General features: G+C 39.7%; 1 protein-coding gene across 6 annotated transcripts in view; it reads left to right on the top strand.

Moving 5' to 3' along the window:
- STAG1 (stromal antigen 1) overlaps positions 1 to 20,582 on the top strand; it is a 154,353-nt gene that overhangs the window by 122,075 nt on the left and 11,696 nt on the right. For all 6 annotated transcript variants that reach the window (XM_026075538.1, XM_026075542.1, XM_026075541.1 and 3 more), the window contains 6 exons: positions 4,069 to 4,161; positions 7,209 to 7,383; positions 10,664 to 10,803; positions 12,662 to 12,763; positions 14,343 to 14,491; positions 17,615 to 17,743. In XM_026075538.1, coding sequence (XP_025931323.1) covers positions 4,069 to 4,161; positions 7,209 to 7,383; positions 10,664 to 10,803; positions 12,662 to 12,763; positions 14,343 to 14,491; positions 17,615 to 17,743 — 788 coding nt within the window. The remainder of the gene's footprint in view (positions 1 to 4,068; positions 4,162 to 7,208; positions 7,384 to 10,663; positions 10,804 to 12,661; positions 12,764 to 14,342; positions 14,492 to 17,614; positions 17,744 to 20,582) is intronic.

Genomic DNA, 20,582 nt, shown 5'->3' on the forward strand with positions numbered 1-20,582 from the left:
ATTGTATGAGGTAAAGATGAAATGGATGAGCCTTGAAATATCCGTAGGCCGATGCTCTAGTCATTGGTCATCTCGTAAATGTTCATGGCAGGTTGTGAGGCCATCCGTAAGCGGGTTGTGGGTAAGCAGACCTGTGCTGTTTGTGATAAATAGCACAGTACTGGGGATACTGTGTCGTTTGTGGAAGCAATCTGTTGCATCCTAGAGCAAACCTGCTGTTCGGGTGAAAAGGGGCTTGAGGTTGGCTTCAAAGGAAGCTGACAATTTCTCAGCRAGAGTTCTCTTGTCCGTATATCTTGGGGAAAAAAGTTCAGTTTTGAGGTAGGAGATTTGGGAGTTAGATTATACAGTTGTTTTTTCCATCTAGATTTCTGCATGTGTTCAACAAACCAGGTGCCTGAGCCCATTATACACTGCACTGCACATGCATGCAATTCAAAAGAAATATATATATGGAAGACCTTAGTCCAACCTCTTAGCACAAAGAGATGGATAGAGCAAGCACTCAGAGGCAAGGCAGCCAGCCTGGCCAACGGCATCGTTGTTAGGAAGTGATTAGTAGGCAGATGAGTTCGTAGAGGAAATTTAAAGAGGGATTTAAAGAACAATGTAGGGTCTTGGTGACTTTTCATATGTATAGAGGCACAATGAAAGAAGGCACAAAACGCTGAAGGGAAGAAGAAGGTCGTGAGACGCACAAAGCTGGGTTGTGTTCCCCAGTAGAGTCGAAAGTTAATGGCTCTTGAACATTGTAAAGTTTATCAAAAACTGGAGTAATAAGGAGAAGGAAGTTAATACTACAAGTAGGTAGTTTAGAGGAAGGGCAATGGAAAAATACAAAGACAAGCCGTAGGCTCGGGAGGTGATGTTTGCAGAAGCACGGGTTTTCTAAATGGCTTCAGTGGCAAACAAGCTCCATACTGTAACAGGGGTTTCGACAGCAGTCGCGCGAATGCAGCTGCTCAGTTGCCGTTGGTGCCGAGCCAGGGAAGCTCTTGCTCTTCGCTGCCCATCCTTGTTCCTCACTTGCACTAGTTACATATTGCGATATCATACTGTACAGCTGAAGTGCGGGTTATTTTTATCCTGGCTCAGTTCAGTGATCCAGTTCACAGTGTCACGCCACAGTTTTACCTTTGCAACCAAGAAGAGAGTGAATTTTTTTATACCATTTTTTTTTCATCTGAAGCCGGCATATTATGTAAGCACCCTTCAAAAGCCTTGGCTGTGCGCCTGAGAATGGTAAAGACTTTAAAAAACTATTTCTTTTTTTCCTTTTCATTCTCTTAAAAAAAGAAATTACCACTCTACAGTATTCTGGGATTTCTGCAAATGTAGAAGAGTTCCAGATGGCTCTGTTGCACTGTTTAGCAGGGCTTTCTTTTGCTGTCCATAACTCTTCAAAATTTAGTGTTTGTCATGCTATCGAGTGAGAAGAGCATAATGAATAACATATACCTAGGTGTTATTCATTCTTGGACAGAAAGAAAGACRGGAGACATACTCAGTCACTTTTTAACCTTTTTATAGGATTTTTTCATAGGTTTTAGTTTTCTATTGAATTCATTAACATCTATATAGAAATAATTGTGCTAAAAATAGGTTATTAAAGTAATTGTAGTACCAATGTTTAAAAGGGTAAATCAGATGATTATGTAACAGTGAATGGATAAGCCTGGCCTCAGTCCTAGCTAAAATCTTGGAAAGGCTGATAGAAAACACAGTCAGTACAAGGCTGAAGGACGGAAAGAACATGACCAACAAATAAGACATCAAGGAAAAAATAAACTTGTTCTTGAGAAGGTAGCTTTTTTGACTGAAAAAGGATACTGCTTTGAAATACCAATTTGTGTCAGACATTAGTATCACATTGCATTTCAGTTGRATATTTGAATATGTGAATTTAATGAAATTCATATTCAATAGCTCAAAGCTGGATAATTTATTAGAGAAAAAACGCAAGTGGGAAATCATTGAGCAATGGAACTGCTTCTCGTGCATTGCAGGAGGGATCCCTTCTCATCTCCAAACCGATCCTTGTTTTTGCCCATGATCAGGGAGGGTAAAGTGCAATTATTTAGAAAGTGTTCTAAAAATTAATAAAGGTCGATTGTGGATAACGCAGATCACTTGATAAAYGATATCCAGTTTAAAAAAAGAGGCATTTTAATGCAGCCAAATAGAAGACTTGCATCTGGGAACAAGAATGCTGATCACTAGGAAGTTGTGACTCAGAAGAGAGCTGGTGACAGAGATAATTGTAGCAATCTTACTGATCCTGTAATTGCAGTGTAACGCAGTGGCACAAAGGACTACAATGATCTTTGGCTATGTTAACAAAGCGATTTGAATAGGAATGAGAAGGTGATAGAGCTCACAGAGTGTAAGATTGTGGCTGAAATACTGTCCAGGTCAGAAAACCACACTTAGTCTAYTGAAAAATTATAAGAGGTTCAGAGATCTAGGAATACTTGGGGTGCTTCAGCATGCTTGCAGAGATGCCTTCTCTTGTGAGCCAGTACAGGCAGAACATAAGAACCACAAAAAGGCTTTTCTGTAAACAAAGAATAACAAGATCTTACGATGGGAAGCAGTAAAAAAGCTAAAACTAGAAATGAGGCACTTGTATTGAACAGCCAGTATAATTAACAATTGGAATAGTTTAGTGAGGAAAATGYTGCAGATACACCATGTAGCTTCTTTAGATGTAGGTTGGATGTCATTCTGTAGGACACTGTTTTTCATCTAAAAATTGATGCAGGTACCATGGAGGGAAAGTTGGCAGTAGTGGTAGGCAGCCGGGCTCCATACGTGGTTTAATGGCTGTAATGATCCCTTCTTGGCACAAAACCTGTTACTGCTAAAACTGGCAAAGATCTTTTAAGCAGTGGCCCCAGGACGTGAAAGAAATTGGTGAGGCACTGGCTGGGATGCTGGTGGGACAGCAGCAGGGCTGGATGCTGGGAGATGCATGGCTACTGCAGAYGCTTCAGTACTCGGGGCAGGAGCAGATGGGGCAGAACCGCTTAATTGAGTCACCCAAGCCATACAGAGTAGCAGGAGACATAAATCGATGCTGACAAAGCTAGTCCTTCTGACAAAACTTGAAGCTAACTCAAAGTCTTAGTGATTTGTGGTTCTCGTTTTCTTCTCCATGTTTGGTTTGGTCYTCATGTAAACAAAATAACTAAGTACAGCCAAGAAGCCACGTTCATTTTCAACAAGTTCTTGGTTATGAGGTAGAGGCGGTCACAGCTTTTCACATAGGAAGATTCCTTGTCTTCTATAATTGATTTACTGCTTCCCAAGCTATTTGTTGTTCCTGTGGCTATTGGTCATATGATTATGCTCCAGYGTCTTATGCTTTATTTTGATTTGTTTTCACTATTCTACATATTTACTTTGTTACCCTTAAAAAATAAGTATTCARCATGGTACGGCATTAATTCCTCCAGGTCCAAGTACACAGCGTTCCTCTTGAACCTGCCAGTTCCGGTAGCCAGGTTTAAAATACTTGTTGATTGTCTCTCAGATCCAGGTGATCAAATGCAGTCATTCATTTACCTTTGCCCCCACAAATCCTTCCTTCTCCAGATCAACAAACCTCCCTCCTTCTCCCGTAAGTCACTAGATTTCTGTGRTTTGCCTTCATGTCTCCCCTGTGCGCAGACAGTTAGGATAATGTTTTGGTTGAACTTGAGAYATTTATTGGTATTTTACTTTTTTGGTTGTGTTGGTTTGTCTGCATACAGAATTCTTTATAAATCACCAGGTAGGCTGAACTTGTTGTATTAAACTTTTTGTTCTGAAACATTTATAATATAAAATACAGACAATTTTAACTCATGAATGTATTGTTTTATTATAATTATTTATTACAGGGAGACCTTGGGCCATTCCTCTGAAAAACAGTGACTCATTTTAGGAAGATTTTCKCTGCCTTTTTGTTTTTGTTTGGCTAGTTTATAGGATTGAATGTATGAAATTGCCACCATCTTTTTATTTTGCTTTTTCCTAGCAACCTCTTATTAATACTTAAATATTACCCCTTTTTCATGTTTATTCCAGGAGGACTTGCTGGTATTGAGGAAAACTGTGAAATCCTTTCTGGCTGTCTGCCAGCAGTGTCTATCAAATGTCAACACTCCAGTCAAAGAACAGGTAAAGGAAATGTCGGTCACAAGCTTTTACAAAAGTGTGAATATGAAAGTGTAGTAAAACTCAGACATTTAGTATACTGAACTCGAAGTAAAATTTTGTGTGCCTTCTGTCTAAATAAAACTTGAACAGATACTCCATAAAAATAGCTATATTAAAAGCACATTCAAAACACAGATAATGTCAAATTCATTTTTGRTATAACAATAAGGATTACCTGGGTGTTTAGGCCTATATTCAGCTGTCATAACTTTGGGCATCTAATTGAATCACCTTAAATATAAGCCTATTTCTTTAGACTGTTATAGTATTAATAGATAGAAATAGGCACTTTTAGAGGATGATTCAGACCTTAGATGGGCTGWATCTCTCTGTATATGTCTGAGGTTTTTTCCCTAATAGTGACTTTTAGGGATGCTAGTGACTGTTTTCCTGTCAAGATTAAATGCCAGAAGCTAGATCGGGTAAATCTAAGCCTTGATGGTATTTCATATTTCGTTGTCCTAATAATTCAGTTAAATAGAGTAGCAAATACTGTGTCTCTAGCAAATACTGTGGCTCTGTTTCCCATGGGTGGCTAATGGGAGAAATTTAAGGCTTCCAGCAGTACAAGTCGTACTACCGTACATTTCCTAGCAGAAGAAATGCTGATTAATTCTGCAAAGATAGTCTGAATAACACTGAGAATGTAGTGTCCTCTCACAATACACAAAAGTTGTCCTTTGACAAAGTTCTGTCTCCTTGAAGAATCAGAGGAAAGTATCCATTTACACAGTGTCTTTATTATGCAAATATCAAGCTCCGGAGGTTTTTTTCAGTTCTCATCAATTTAATCATTATAGCTTAGGTTGCTATGCTTCCCTATCGACTAATAGGCTAATGTGTGYGTCTCTCTGCATGTATATGTGTGTGAGCACATGGGCCAAAAGTATATAGGTGAAATACAATCACATCAGTAGGGATCAGATTTCTTGTGGTTCAGTGTAGTTTTCCAATACTCTGTTCTAGATTTTTGGGAAGCCAAACAAGCATGGAGCAGAAAGCTTCTGCTGTATGTATTTAGAAATTGTAATGAAAGAAATGAAATCCAAAGGCATGTTGAAATAATTTGTAGTCTCTCCAAAAAGCAATAGCAGGTTTGTTTGCTGAGATTTTATGAATATATTTTATATTAGATCTGTTGACATCTTTTAGCTGTTTACTAATTGCATTTCTCTATCAGCCCTTCCAATATTTTGCAAAGACTGTAACAAACTAACTGGCACACAGTTACTTGCCAGCATTTGTTAAAAGGTAATACTCTTTAAAAGATAGTTCTGGTTTTTTGAAAGATAGCTCTGCYTGGAGCTTCCTCTGTGTTCCAAAAGTTGGTAAATATAAAGTCTCGGAGATCTCCATAACTGATGTATGTTTTAAAGACTCTGAGGTGTCTCCTAGACTATTTGAGTGAGATAAATCTCCTGTGACTAGACGTTGTCTGCAATATGGACGTCTCTACCTGAGCCCATTGCTGTCTCTATACTGGATAGAAATAGGCATTTTCAGTGCGTAATTTGTATGCTCTTTTTTAGAGGTCTACATTAGGAGGTTTCTAATCATATCTTAAATTCCAGTGAGTATGAAAGGAATTTAGGATGCCTGTGCAGATGTGATCATCTACTTTCACTGAGATGAATCCCATCTTTTTGGTTTCTGTGGAGAGAAATCCCAAATACTGACATCTGTCTCCAAAGTCTAAGTAGGTCATGGTTTAAAGTGATTTGCATTTTGTTCTCATCTAAGTCATAGCTCGTTCTAATTTAATAACACACTCCAAAAGATAAGTGATCTGCTATGACATTCAGCACAGAGATTTCATTTTGGACGTTTGTAAAGCAGATTGGTCTCACTCGCTACTTTTCACTAGGCCTCAGTTCAAGAATATGTTTAAACACACATTTAATTACCTTTCTGTTCACCAAAACACTTAATCTAAGCATGGTCTTAAATGTAAATCGATGAGAGTTAAAAAAGRTGAATTCAACTGTTTATAGAGTAGGAATATAACGCTGGATTGAAGCCTTGGATTTCACGAATCTGGCAGAGCTATTTTACAACATCTCTTCAGTTGATGACCCCTTTGGGCTCCCACCTACGTGGGAATTGCGACTGACGCTGCCCTGAGCGGGGCTCCTGCAGGCTCCCAGGTGATCTTCTAGGAGTCCTTTTACACATTCCTACTTTGAGCCTTCCTCTCCTCAGCTTTCAGAACCGGAGGTGAGAGACAGAGGAACCAGGGTGATTAGGAAGCGCTTTCTGGAAGATGCTTGGGTGTTGAATGTAATGCAAATGAACACAGCTGGTTGCGAGCCTCTGACATAAGCCACTGGGGAAAACAGTGTTATTCTCACGCATGAAAGTATACAGATAACCCCTTGAAGGAAATAAAGTTATTAATAGCTGCTTTCCTTTCTCTTTTCCCAGTAGTAAGTGTATAACAGGAATGTGCATAAATCTTTAAAAAGCCTGCCCGTGTCAGTTTTTATTTAGATTTGAAGGCTGTGTAGAGTTACTYAATTACTTTTGCAGAGAACTGTTGAGATTCTGCAAGGATTTCTTTGGTTAGAACTGCTTCTCTATATTTTCAGAATGTAATAGTGACTCAGCTTGGTTCTTCCCTCATCATGTATTTCAATTTTTTGCCTGTTTAACTTCTCTAACTTTTTCTAGTGAGGTTTTTTAATTGCTACTTTGGCTCCATTCCTTGAAGCTGAGGTAAATTCAGAGTTCTTTCTATAGAAAAGAAATGGAAGTTTAATATGGATCATCCTGGACATTGAAGAGGTGGTAAAAACAGTTCCTTATRTAGGAATCAAAGACAACATTTTACAGCTAAGGGAAACTTTTGTGGGCACTTTTCACAGCACACAAACTACTACAACTGTGAATGGCTAAAGGAGGACATTTAATAACTAGTATTGGGGCAATGTCTGGAAATTAGATAGAARGTATTTTATATTTTACTTCTTTTTACTTAATGCTTCTGACTGCATTTATCTTTTGCCTTTCAGGCTTTCATGCTGCTTTGTGATCTCTTGATGATTTTTAGTCATCAGCTGATGACTGGAGGTCGGGAAGGTCTTCAGCCTTTGGTGTTTAATCCAGATTCAGGCCTCCAGTCAGAACTTCTCAGTTTTGTGATGGACCATGTCTTCATTGACCAAGATGATGAGAACCAGAGCATGGGTATGTTTCGCTTTCATGTTTTCTACTTAGCTTTTTTTCATAGCAGACACAAGAAGAAAGAAGCAAATAAAAGTTTCAGATCAGTTCACCAAAATGTTTTCAAAATTATTCCTTCTTTATGTTTTTTGGGGGTAAATGTGGATATGAAATATTCAATATCACATGCATTAAAGAAGAAAATATATTTCACTTCATAAAAACAGGCGTTTTCAGAAGACACGGGAGCGGTCTGTAAACTGCATGCTATAAGCCTGTACAAAACTCTTCTTCCTTTGCTGATGGATATTGTTCTTAAAAATATTTTTTCCCAACACTACAATCAGCAGCAGACTTCATTTAATGTGGCTTCAAGGGAAGAAGTATGATAGAACAGTACTTAGAAGAGAAATCCTTTAGAGTTACTAGGAAGAGTTATAGGATTCCTGAAGGCAAACCTCACCAGTAAAGATCTAGGCAAAGGAAGCCTTGAGAAACTCTGATGTTACTAAATAGACATCCCTGCTGCTCTCCCTGCCAAAAATAATCAAATCAAATTCAGGACATTCTTGAGTTGAAAAAAGTTGGAGAGTAGGAGGGTACTTGGGGAAGTATCACGTATGCTTCCTTGCTTCCTTACGGTTTCCTAAGCATCTCTGTGTGGCCACCGTTTGAGAGGGGATACGAGGCCGGGTGCACCCGTGCTCTGAGCTGGTACGACCCCTCTAAACTTAACACGGAGCATCTTTTTCTCCTTTTGCCTCCACACTTCCATTTACCTCAGGCTTTTTTTTTTTTTTAATGAAAAGTCCTCTGAGAGATTTTCTCTTATTTCTATTTTTCTTCTTGTATACCTTTATTCCTTTTTTTTGGCAGAGTTCTTTGAGGTTACTTTTCTGTGTGTGTGCCTTATGCAGCAAGGGCTTGGTCTCTCCTCATGGGCAGATCCTTTGCCATCTAGGATTCTTGTTATTCTCCGAAATCCTTGTTCATAGTGGGAAATCGTTSTTATTTTATTTTTCTTAATGCAAAACTTTATGATTATTAAGTCAGTCTTACAGCATCCCTCCCTCCAACTTTAGTATTTAAGCTGTGGCCAATCTAGCACATAGCATGCTAAGTTCCTGTATGTCCTTTGGGTATCTTTGTTCTAGGACATATGGTATTTCAAGTTCCCTCCTCTCCTCAGCTAAAACACAGATAAGGCTTTGTAGAGACACCATATGACGAAGTCGGTAAATCTGTCGTCAGCTCTGGAGTTGCCAAATGGTAGGGCTGCTCCTCGCAGAGACTGCTCTGGAGAAGAGGAGCTTGGGCGTGCAGTTTAGAACTTAGTCTGAGGAAGAGCTCAGTTCTGGAGCTGATTATAAAAATACCATCTTTTCATCTAGCACTTTCAAAAATCCCAAAAGGTTTCTTTCAATCAGCTGAATGTAGAACGAGTGCCAGTGAGGAAGCATGAGAGCAAGAGGCCTCACCAGTCATTGACTGGTTCCCAGGGGTAGGTCTACAAATCGCTTGTTATCCTGGCATTTGGTTCCAGCGTTTCTGGTCCTGCTTGTCATGCACTGAGTTCTCTGTCAGTCTTTGGAACTGACATTTGCTGTGGACTTTCTTCACAGCACGGATTCAGTGGGCCTAGAAACACCACCAGCTTTGCTTGCACTTCCTGTATTTTTCTCCATCCATACAGCATCTTAATTGYATGCCCTCTTCAGAAGTCCTTTCCTAAATCCAGGACCTTTGGGAGCAGTGCTCAAGATCAACTCCTCCTCCTCTTTCTCTGAAAAAGACTACACTACCTCATTAAAGTGGACGCTGTCATGGTGCCTTTACCATTTTTTACAATGTGATCGTTGTGGTCCTATGTAATGTTTTCTGGGAGCTGTGGGGATCGTGGCCAAAAGTATCCTTTGCCTTCAGCTTTCAGGCCCCATATATGGATGTGACCAAAACATAGCACTGCTAGAATAAGAGAACTTTTCAGTCAGAACCAGATCACCCTTCCTTTCATACACAGGAGACTGAGGTGACTCCATCTCTATGTACTCATGTGGATAACTTGATATTTTTGTTTATCAGTTGGGGAGAGGAAGACTTGTCATTTAGGTTTGTTTTTAAATAACTCAGTGCTGTTGGCGTGTGTTATAAATGCCTAAATGCAAGTACAGAGGTATCCAGTCTCTGAATCCTAAATACTGTTGGACAAGAGATGGAGTCCCAGATATGGATGGATGAAGGGATTTCTTTCTATATGTAATCTCCATTCCTTAATGCTACTTTGAGTCCATGAAGTTGATCTGACCATTTGACTATTGTTATTCAAAACACATCAATAACTGTAACAGGAAATCAAAACGTGGGGGATGCTATTGGACTTCAGTACTGTAGGCTAAAGTATCTAGGGATTAAAACATGCATAYGTATCTGCAGTCAGCTTGGTTGCCCTTAAGAGCTTGACCAAGTACATGACTTACACCCTGTGCGTGTGTGGGGACTGTAGTAAGACAGCAGTAAGAGATCATCAGTGACACTATGTCCTTCCACCCCCACCCCCCAGGTCTGTATTTCTTCAAACCGTTTGGATTCCTTTCAAGAATGAGCCCTTCTAAATACCACAAAATGTTTGCTATCACCGCAATTGTTCTAGCTCGTTTCATTTTCTTACATAAGTTGTGGAATATGGTTTTATTATATGATTTTTTTTTAGGTTTTATGAATATAGTTTTCATTCAGAGTGGGGAATTTTACGGGGACTTAATGCTTATGACATTAGCATTCAATGTTAACGTTTCTTACAACTGAATTTTGTCACCTGCTGTTTGTTGCTGCTTTAGAGCCAGCGTTTTCATGCCTGAAAATCCAAGGCATGTGGTAGGGGTATTGCTGCTTCTAATTCTTCTTATATGAAATATCCGTAGCTTCATCATGTTAAAGAAGCATCTCCAAATATCCTTTGATTACACTGGTTAAACAAAAAGCACTCAACAAGTCCTCACTATGGCCTTTCTCAGGTTAGAAAAAATAGGTGATTTAATATCCATGTGGATTATGTTCAGTACCCATTCAGGTCTACAGCATCTTTGGTCAATGGTGCGTCACCTTCCGAAGCTTTCCTGAATTCTCTAACACAGGCAGGATGCAAGAATTATCACCTCTCATTTTAGCTTCTCCTGCAACAACCTTTGCTTCATTTTGAAGAACTGGATTTTTCTAAAAGTTACTCTTTTATTGTACTTAAGTAATATTGTTTTAGAACATAGCAGATATTTATAAGCATTTTTATTGTTGTTCCTGCTTTCAGAGGGAGATGAAGAAGATGAAGCTAACAAAATAGAAGCTTTACATAAGAGAAGGAACCTGTTGGCTGCCTTTAGCAAGCTGATAATTTATGACATTGTGGATATGCATGCAGCAGCAGATATCTTCAAACACTACATGAAGGTACAGCTCTGTGTGTTCTCCTCCTCCTAACTGAACACAGAAATTGTAGTGTCAGGTCACCTGCTCCTCTTCCTCCAAATGCAGTAGTTCAAGGTTGAACAATTTTGAAAACTTTTTCCACCCTTTTCTGGTTTGATTTTTGTAATAATTTTTCTTTTTCAAATTACACCTGTCACTGAGATGCATTAAGCTCTGAATGTCCCTTCCGATGTAGTAGGAGTGCCCTATTAAAGGCAGCACCAAAAGTTGGTCCTACAGGGTACTAAATATTTTCAGAACGCCTTACATTTAAAGAGAATTTCTTACCCTACTGCTCAAATTTGCCTCTCGAATCCACAACAGCAGTGATCTGTTCGGTGTCGTATGTCACATATTTCCTTGTTCAATCTCCCAATTTTGGCACTTGCCATAATAAGGAGGTCAATTTTTCTGTGGGAAAAGAACATTTTAAACAGGGAAGTGGTAAAAAAGCTCTATATGCTGTCATTGTAAGTGGGTATGTGTTAACTGAATGTCTCACCACTTTAGCCGCTTCCATACAATACTTAGGCCCCAATGAAATTCAGACAGACTCAATGCTTAGCTGCCGCTTAACCCTGTTTTTGCAGGTTTACCTGCCAGAGAACATGCACATTAGCCCTCCTGACACTGTCAAGCTACTTGAAGCTCTTCAGCTTCTATCAAAACACTGGGTGTAGACCTGCCTGTCTCTCTGTAAGCGATTAGTCATCACAAGAGACAGTCGAGGAGGAAAAACTTGAAGATATAGTGGGGAGAGAAGGTGCTTTGCAATGGACCAGTGTTCAGGATGTTGTTGTGAAATGTAAAGGATTTAACTTCAAATCCTGCTCCGTTCATTTGGAGCATGCAACACGATAATGTCTCCATTGCCCAACCTAGCCATCAGCCAGGTGGCTGTTCAGGGTTAGTCTTGCTTAGGTCTTTTCCCCAGAGCAGGAGTTTCAAGCTGAAGCTGTCAAACTCCAGGTTAGTCTCCTACCTGCTGCTCTACATCAGTCTTCTCTTTTTTTTTTTCCTCTCTCTCTTTCCCTCTTGCTCTTGAAATTGGGGAAGAATGAGGGAAATTGAATTTAAATTAAAATACAAACTAGAAGGATCTCTGTACCAAAGAAGGCAGGAGCAATATTTTAAGAGGGGGGAAAAAAAGGGGGAATTGGAAATGCAGAAAGATGGATCAGGCTGAAAAAATACTGGTTGGAAGATTTTTTTTTTTTTGAGATTCTCATCCTGGAAGTTTTAGCGAAGCAGGTTTTGATTATTCAGGCTTTTCTACCTAAATGGCCAGTGCAAGAGGCTGTGATTTTCAGCAACTGTTCTTCTAACATAAAGAAAATGAGCACTTTCTATGGATTAATTCCTTCCTCGGCTTTCTGGCTTCCATGAATTGCATTCTTAGCCATCTAACTCGCCATGCGCTGTATATGGAGCTTCACATCTGCATGTTAGTGTCTGCTTACACTTAAATTGTTAAGATTGCTCTGTTGGTTTAATATGATACTGTTTCTTAGAATTTGCAACCACCAGTCACTTTCATCAAATGTTTGGTTTAGCAGATGAAATACTATCTTGTTTGTTTTTCAACATATTTGTTTCAAAAGATAATAAATAAAGAAGTTCCTGATCTGGTCACTGGTGGATGCAGGCTATTGATCAGTTTAAATTTTGATACTGAAGCACTGCCTCCCACTCACAGAGAAAATGTGATTTCAGATTGTTTTTCTGGGGAACTGCTGCCTTTTCAAAACAAGAATTACAAATAATCTTTCTATCAGGAAACCTGTGAGAAACTGTACAAGAGGTTTGATTTAAAGAGGTTTTTTCCCACATTTTTTCCTAGTACTACAATGACTATGGAGATATCATTAAGGAAACCTTGAGCAAAACAAGGCAAATTGATAAAATCCAGTGTGCAAAGACACTCATTCTCAGTTTGCAACAGGTAAGAATATTGATTTTTATTACAAATCTCTCATTCCAAAATATTCTGTGCATGACTTCTCTCTGGTGCCCTTTACAGYGAAGCGAAAAATAGTGCAGTTCTGTTAAGAGTTTATCTTGCTTCTCAATTTGGGCTGTCAGCGTTCATTTCTCTCTACAATCTCTGTCTCCCTAAGCCAACCCAGGCAAAGTTTTGGTCACATAAAAATGGAAGAAAGGGAGAGAAAAGCCTTGAAGGCAATTTGGTCCAAGCTGGTTCATAATGTTTGTTTACTGGTGCCTAGTGAGCAAGAAGAATTAGGATGATTTTTTTCTCTTTATAATTTGCTGGATGTAATGCATCTTCTGCTTCATATTTTGTCTAAATACTGATTGATTTTTCAAACTCTGAGCAAGTTGCTTAAGTCTTCCAACATTATTAAACATGTTTCTTCCCAAACAATTTGCTTTAGAACAATGATAAGTTATTGGCTTGATGATGAAATCCATCCGTGTTCTGCTGGCATCACAACATGTATGCCTCGCTAAATATCATTTAGTCCCTTGAAGTAGGGGGCTATATCCATTACACAGAGAAATTACTTATATAAATTAGATATTTTCAAATCAGCTGGGCCTCACGAAACTCATTTCAGAGTATAAAGGAATTTGCTGTTGCAATCTCAAAGCTGATACCGTGGAAAACTTGAGAAGAATAGATGAAATTCCTGAAGAATTGAAGAGTATCAAAGTAGCTCATCTCTTTAAAAAGTGGAGAGAGGAAGAAGCTAGGAGCCATAGATGGGTCTGCCTGGTATCATTTCATGGAGACCAAATAATTAGAAAAGCTGTTTGCAAGTGCCTAAGTGAGAGGCAACAGCCAGTATGAATTTGTCAAGGAGAAATCATGTCAAATTCAGCTGCTTTCATTAATTATATGGTAACAGAACTTGTGGGCTGGGGAGAAACAGTAAATTTCATGCAACTTGATTTAATATTGTTGTTGACACCATCTACTGTGATGTTCTCAAAAGAAAGTTCAGGAAAATGGGGTCTAAATGGCAGTACCATAAGAAGATACAGAACCGACTGGAAAGCTACGGAGTAGTTACCTGAAGGTCTTTGTTGTAGTGGAAGGGTATTGCCAAGCAGGCTTTGAAGGTGTCTACCCAAGAATACTGTTAGTATTTTCACTGCCTTGAATGATGGGAATAGACATTTTGCTTCCCGAATTCATAGACGATACTGATCTGATAGGTGATGCAGATCTTTTAGAAAGCAGGGTGAGAATCCAGAATCATCTGGATGAACTGGGGAAATAAGAAGATTGCAAATCAATAAAGGTAAGTGCAGAATGCTGTGTTTAAGAGTTGTCATCTGCATGAGTACAAGATGGGGACAGTTGGCAAACAGCAGTTTACAAAGAAGAAAGTTTGGGAGCTGAAGTGGATCATAACATGAATATAAGTGAACTCTATTATATCAGTGTGAAAAAGTCATTGTACTGTTCACTCTTAGCCTTAACAGGTTAAGAGCAAAAGTCTTTCTTAAGAAAAGTGTTTTCTAGTTCACAGCTTTTAACAACTGAATTCTTTCTTTAGCTGTTTAATGAGCTTGTGCAGGAACAAGGTCCCAATTTGGACAGGACATCTGCCCATGTTAGTGGAATTAAGGAACTGGCCCGCCGGTTTGCCCTTACTTTTGGCTTGGATCAGATCAAGACAAGAGAGGCTGTGGCCACACTACACAAGTGAGTGGTGGTAAATACACTAGATTTTCATACTCCTTCAAATTAAAAGTTTTGCTCAGCATACCTTTTCTAAAGGTATGTAATCTAACTGGGTCGTGCAATAATTACATTCTGTTTCTAATTTGTGTAGAAAAAGCAATGCCACTGGTATTATACATTTGCATGAACTATATCTAACAAGTGTGGATAGTACTTTGTGCCACACCATTATGGATTCTGTAGGCACCAAGGATTTTACAAAAAAAATTCTCGAGAAATATTTTGGAGATTTACTTTTTTTGAAGTGGATTGAAGCTCTTGTTCCACCTGCTGTGTAGGAAAATGTAGAAAGATGCTGCTAAATTTAAACGATGACCTTCCCATGCCATAAAAAGGTTAAAATATTCAAGCTTGCTGTCTCAGAGCATTAAGACTGAGACGAGCAAAGCATGATTGGGACTTAGTATCTGAAAGGCTGAGACTAATATAAGGAATTAGGCCAGGTAAAAAAACATAACTGGTGCAGAAGAAGGTTAGAGGAGACGAGGAAAAAAGTGTCATCTCTGGAAATGAATGTCACAAGTTTACGCTTGTGATTACCACGTGCTTACTACCTGCTAGTTTATGCTTCCTTCCAACATCTGGATTGAAACACCAGATTTTGCTTGCCCATGTTAAGCTTTCAGCAGATATCTGGACAACTCTCTCAGGAAGTCCTAGTGCTTGTCCAAATAGAAGATGACATCTTACTACTGCTGTCAGTGACTCCTTTAGTCCAGATGACACAGATGAAAGTGGTAAATCTGATGGTTCCGGTCATGATGTTAAATGGTGTGTGCCATACTCATGATGGGGAAAAAATAAAGGTGTCATATATTAGACCAAAAAGTAGTATGCGTTGCCTCTTATCTCAAGCTAATCTTACTGCTGTTTTGCATTGAAGGCAGCACCGTCTTTATACTGCCTTTGCATTGGTCACTTCCAACGCAATTCTTTATCTTCATGATACCTATAAGCGGGTAGACATCTTCTGTCATGCTCAGTCTCCACCATCATTTTTTGCTGCTTCTTTAAGCACCCAGGTCTGAGGCTATCTGCACCATTTTTTTCAAAACCAGTTTTCAGTGTCAGGAGGCAGCTCCTTCCCACATTGACGTCAGTCACTGGTACTGTCATTAGCACTAGTGAAGACCGCCAGTGAAAAAACACAGAGATCCTGAAAGGATGTTCCAGTAGACTGACTTGGTCTCAGCCCTCTCAGCCCTGCCTGCCCCATAACTTCCCAAGGTACTGAGAAAGTTCGAGAGTCTGTTAAGGAGATATCCCTGGTGTCAGTCTAGTTGTTCTGTCTCACTGAAAGAGAACTAAGAGTAGCTGATCTCAGTTGTCAGTTCTTCAGTATCTCTTGAGTTTCCCTTCAGATAAGGAGGACAAAGCACACCGAGGTGCAACTGGTGGAGAAGTATTCATTCTCTATCATCTCAGCTACACGTTGCTGAATGCCAAAGCCATTGCCTCCATCTGAACCAAGGTAGCAAGTTCCTGAGTTCCTTTCAACACCAGCTATATGGAGAGGCATTAGTTTCTCTTTGTGATAAAACTCCCTACCAGTAAGTTCCACGAGAGATGCTTGCCTGTCACCTGTTTCCAGAGCCTGCTATAGGTAACAGAAGAGAGGTTGAAAAGAGCTTTACCTCATCCTGCAGAATATCCTGGGATTCTTTCAGGAACAAATTCCTGCAGTAATGTCTGGCGAACTTCTCAGCTGTTTAGCGTGCTTCAGCCACATTAGCCACTTGGCCTAAATTTCCTCTTCCAGAATACAAGGGGAATGCCATAGCATACCGATGAAGAGTCAGCGAACCCATATCACGCTGAGGGAAAAGAAGTTCCTTTAGCTGTAGTAAATAGTTCAGTGATTGGAACTGAGGGTAAAAAAGGAAGAGAAGGGAAAACAGATGGATAAAATCACCAGGCCAAGAATCTTGTCTGTTTTGCTAGATAAGTACATCTTCGGGAGCCCTTTATGCTGTTTGTAAATGCTTTTCTCATAGAGTATAAATACATATGTTCTAGCAATTCAACCCTTAAGGCAAGCAGACCATGAGAAGAAGTGTGCAGACGAGGTTGGCTTTGCATCTACTTCTCTGCAATCGACACTGCAGCACAGTTGCTGGTAGGGCTTTGTGGCTGTCTAGCTCAGTAACAGCTGTGTCGAGACCTTCCATAACATGGCTCCGTTGGAGGATTCCTCTGCCAGGAGAACCAGAACTCAAGCTGTTCTACTGATGTTCCTGGGAAAGGTCTCCATTCCTGACATCTGCTGAAAGGCCATATGGAGCTTTGTCTTCCTGAGGAATATAGGCATCCTAGGTGTTACACCTCTAGCTGGAGTGCTTACTGCTTGCGTGAAGACATCTGAGATGCACTGCCAGGCAAAGGTTGTTTCGCAGTAACCACAGTTCTTTGAAATCTATAGCCATTCTGCACTCTCCTTCTCCTCTCTCCCACACTCCTTCCTGGGTTACCTCCAAACTAGGATTCTGTGACTGAGAGGAAATGAAAACACTGCCAGACACTTTCCTGTGCCAAGCAACAGAGAGGTTAAGGCATGCGTGTGCCCTTTATGGGTAGTGTGAAAGTAAATTTTTCTCTCTAGTCTCAAATGATAAAGCAAAAATAAGGCAGAGTTGCATGTACGAATGTACTGGTAAGAAAATTCCCTTTTCTGACTCTTGATGAATTAAGTTGTATCTTTTTATATCTTATATATTATTCTCATTGGGAGCCTCTGCCTCATGCAGAAACAAGAACGAGCCAATCGGTTATTCCTGATAAAGCAGTGGCTTTCAGCACCTGCCAAGTTTCTTAGCTTGTGGTTTAGATCCTTCTAAACATGTGGTTGGCAACATCTTGTCTTCATGATTCAGTCCTTACAAATTCCAAGGAAAAAGTCCAAGGGAACATTTGATTCTCCCTGTATCCAAAAGCAGCTGTTTGCTATTAATGAAAGATAAAAGTAATGATGGGATACAAAGAGTTTTATCGCAGTTCAGATTTTGGGCAGCGTTTAGAGATGATGGGATGATATTTTTTTAAATTTTGTTACAAATCTCTGAAAATGTTGATATTTCTTTACCCTAGAGATGGCATAGAGTTCGCCTTCAAATATCAGAATCAAAAAGGACAAGACTATCCACCTCCTAACCTTGCTTTCCTTGAAGTGCTTAGTGAATTTTCTTCGAAACTCTTGCGACAGGACAAAAAGACTGTGTAAGTAATACCTTATTTTCTTCTGTGGGTTTTGCTGGGCTGTGTTAATCAGTGTAGTGTGTGCCTGAGCTCCCTGCTTTGAAGTTTTCACAATCTAATAGGGGTTATAAAAGTCCCAGTGAGACTTTTTACATACATAGTTATTCATTGTTTTATATATTAAAGTAATAAAAACAAATGAGGAAGAGAATCAAAACCACAGATTAGGTGAGTTTGAGACCTCACAAAACAATGTTCTTTAAAATTTCCCTTGGGGCACTGAAAATAAAAAAGATCTTTTTTCATACTACCAAAAAGGAATAAAATGTTAGCTGTAAAGGAAATTGCTATGGGCCTGTAAACATTGCACTAACATCTGTTTGGGTTAGATATTTACATAAAATGTAAAAAAAAAAAAAAAAAAAAGTTGGTTGTTTTAATATGTTGAGTTAAAGTGGGCAATAAACAGTTGTCAAGGCTTCTGTTATGGGCACAGTGGGATGGAGAGACAGGATGAGAGATGTCACCGTTGTTGGTAAGGACAGAACAGGGTGGTGGGGACCTGAAAGGCTAAAACAAGAAGCCTGAATTGGATGTGGCAAGCAGTGACTGCAGACGGAAATGAAATAAATTGGAGGCATTGTCGTTAAGATCTGAATAGAGAGCAAGAAATACTATTTTAAGAGCAGCATTTGAATGGACTATCAAGGGGTAACRGTGGATATCAAGAGAACCAGCAAAAAGAAAACTGCATTGGTAAACACAAGTTAGTAGTAAAGACGTGCTGTCAGCATCTCGGCGGAGAGGAAGCTCTAGATTTCTAGTACCTTCTGTAGTAAACATCCAGGATTTGGCCATAGCGTAGTAGCAGTAGTAAGGGAAAAACGAAGGGGCGTGCAGTCAAGCACCATCCAAGAGCTGGGTGCCCCTTGTAGAACTGAACTGTTTGAATAAACTTATGATCATTTAAAAAACGCAATAGCCAGACTTTCCAATTTAGGGTTATAGATATCCTTCCAGTTGATTTTTCTGACCACGGTGGGTTAAAGTCGTGCATATCTGCTATAACTAGCTCAGCTGACTCCTCCTGTTAGACTTCTCTGTAGTTTTTCTCTGAAGTCATTTGTTTTAAAGGGCTTTTCTAGGAATAACAACTATGAATATTATAGGTTTGTTCTAAGAAATGCATCTTGGTTAACTTTGCATAAATTTTAACGTATACACACCTAAGCCAATTTATTTTTTTATTGATTTAGCATCTATCAATAATTTGCCAATTCAGCTTAAACAATAAGAGAAAGGGTTAAACCAGTTTGAGAATTTGTTGATCCAGTTGAGCTAGAATGGGACTCAGTTTTTCAGACTGCTCTTCATTTTTGCATCCTCGAATTTTACCAACCTGTGTCCTGTTCTTCAGGACAGGACTTAAGAATACTCTGATTTTATAACTACCTTCCTAGCTGAACCATAGCTTCTCCTGTACCTCGTAGTTTAAGTGTCAGTATCCTAATTCTAATCTAATTTAATTGGGCTTATCCTTCCTGTACAGTCTTCATCCATTCCACAAGTTTCTCCAATGTTGAACAGAGTTATATCATTCTCTACGCAGTTTACTTGACAGCCTAATTTGACCTGATCCAGTGCATGAAATTCAGTATTTCAGGGAATATTACCATGGAGATCTTGTTCTCCATGGTAATATTCCTTACCTCGCCTTCTACCTTACCATATAAAATTGTTCCTCCAAGGCTCTCCTCCTCCCCTCACTCACCGGTGTCCTTTCTCAGGACTCCAAAGATGCCTGCAGTGGGATCCATTTCTCCTAATCTTAGCAGTCTTTGTTGTAGTCTTCTGTATCTGAGCTATTTACTTTAGCTGCATTTGAAGATCAGTGAAATGGGATAGGCCCTTTATGGCATGATTTATCTGTTCTATTCTAAATTACTTCTTTAAGATGAGTCCAGACATGCGCTAGGTTCCACCAGCTGTGTTGACTATGCAAAAAATCAAGATAACTTGCTTATGTGTAAAGATTTCTGTTGGAGATATCTGCCTTCGGTCCCTTGTGAGCTCTATCAAGTTCGCACCCATCAGGCAATGGGTGCGTTGCCCATAGTGCTTCGCTGGCATTACATACTCAGCTATACTCTGGAGAGTTGATTTGCCCTTCTGGGTAGCATGACTCCTCCAATCCACGGGGACCTCTCCCCCTCCCTGCAAAGGGGTGGCCTCTGAACAAGAAGGTGCATGACCACCATCTGGTGGAGAAGCCCTGCGTACAGGATCATTTACCTCCATCCCTGGCTCGATCTCCTTCTGCCGAATGGCTGTCCTACACTCAGCACTGGACCTGTTAGTCTGGAGGCAGAAGTGCTCCAGGATAACTCATCAGCATAGCTGCYTGTCTCCTAGAGTCCTCCAGCTTGGCTTCCCTACCTTAAAAATATGAATTATCTACTTGATATGTGTGCATATGTCATCTGCCCTCGGTGCAAAGTACCGTTCTTGCTGGGCTTCTACTTCCTTTCTGGTTTACTGCTGTTTCTTTACTCAAAGGGAAAATGGAGACATTTTCAGTTTGGGGCAGGGCAGCAGCATTGGTTTAATTTAGTTTTCCTGTCCTGTTCATTTATGTGACTTCTCATTTGATGAGTAACCTCTAGAATTAACGATAGTCATTTACGAATTTATTTAAATCTATGGCTTTATTTTAAAGGGTGCATTTAGGGTGCCAGACACTTATGCTTACTAGGAAAAAGCTTGCACTAACCAAGTTGTAAATGCACAGGACAGATACAGGCAGGGAAGTCCAGAGGAATTCATCTAAGACAGTAGAGGTGAATTGCCCTTTGGAGGCACT

Source organism: Apteryx rowi, unplaced genomic scaffold, assembly GCF_003343035.1.
Source record: "Apteryx rowi isolate R43461 unplaced genomic scaffold, aptRow1 scaffold_406, whole genome shotgun sequence".
Lineage (NCBI taxonomy): Eukaryota > Metazoa > Chordata > Aves > Apterygiformes > Apterygidae > Apteryx > Apteryx rowi.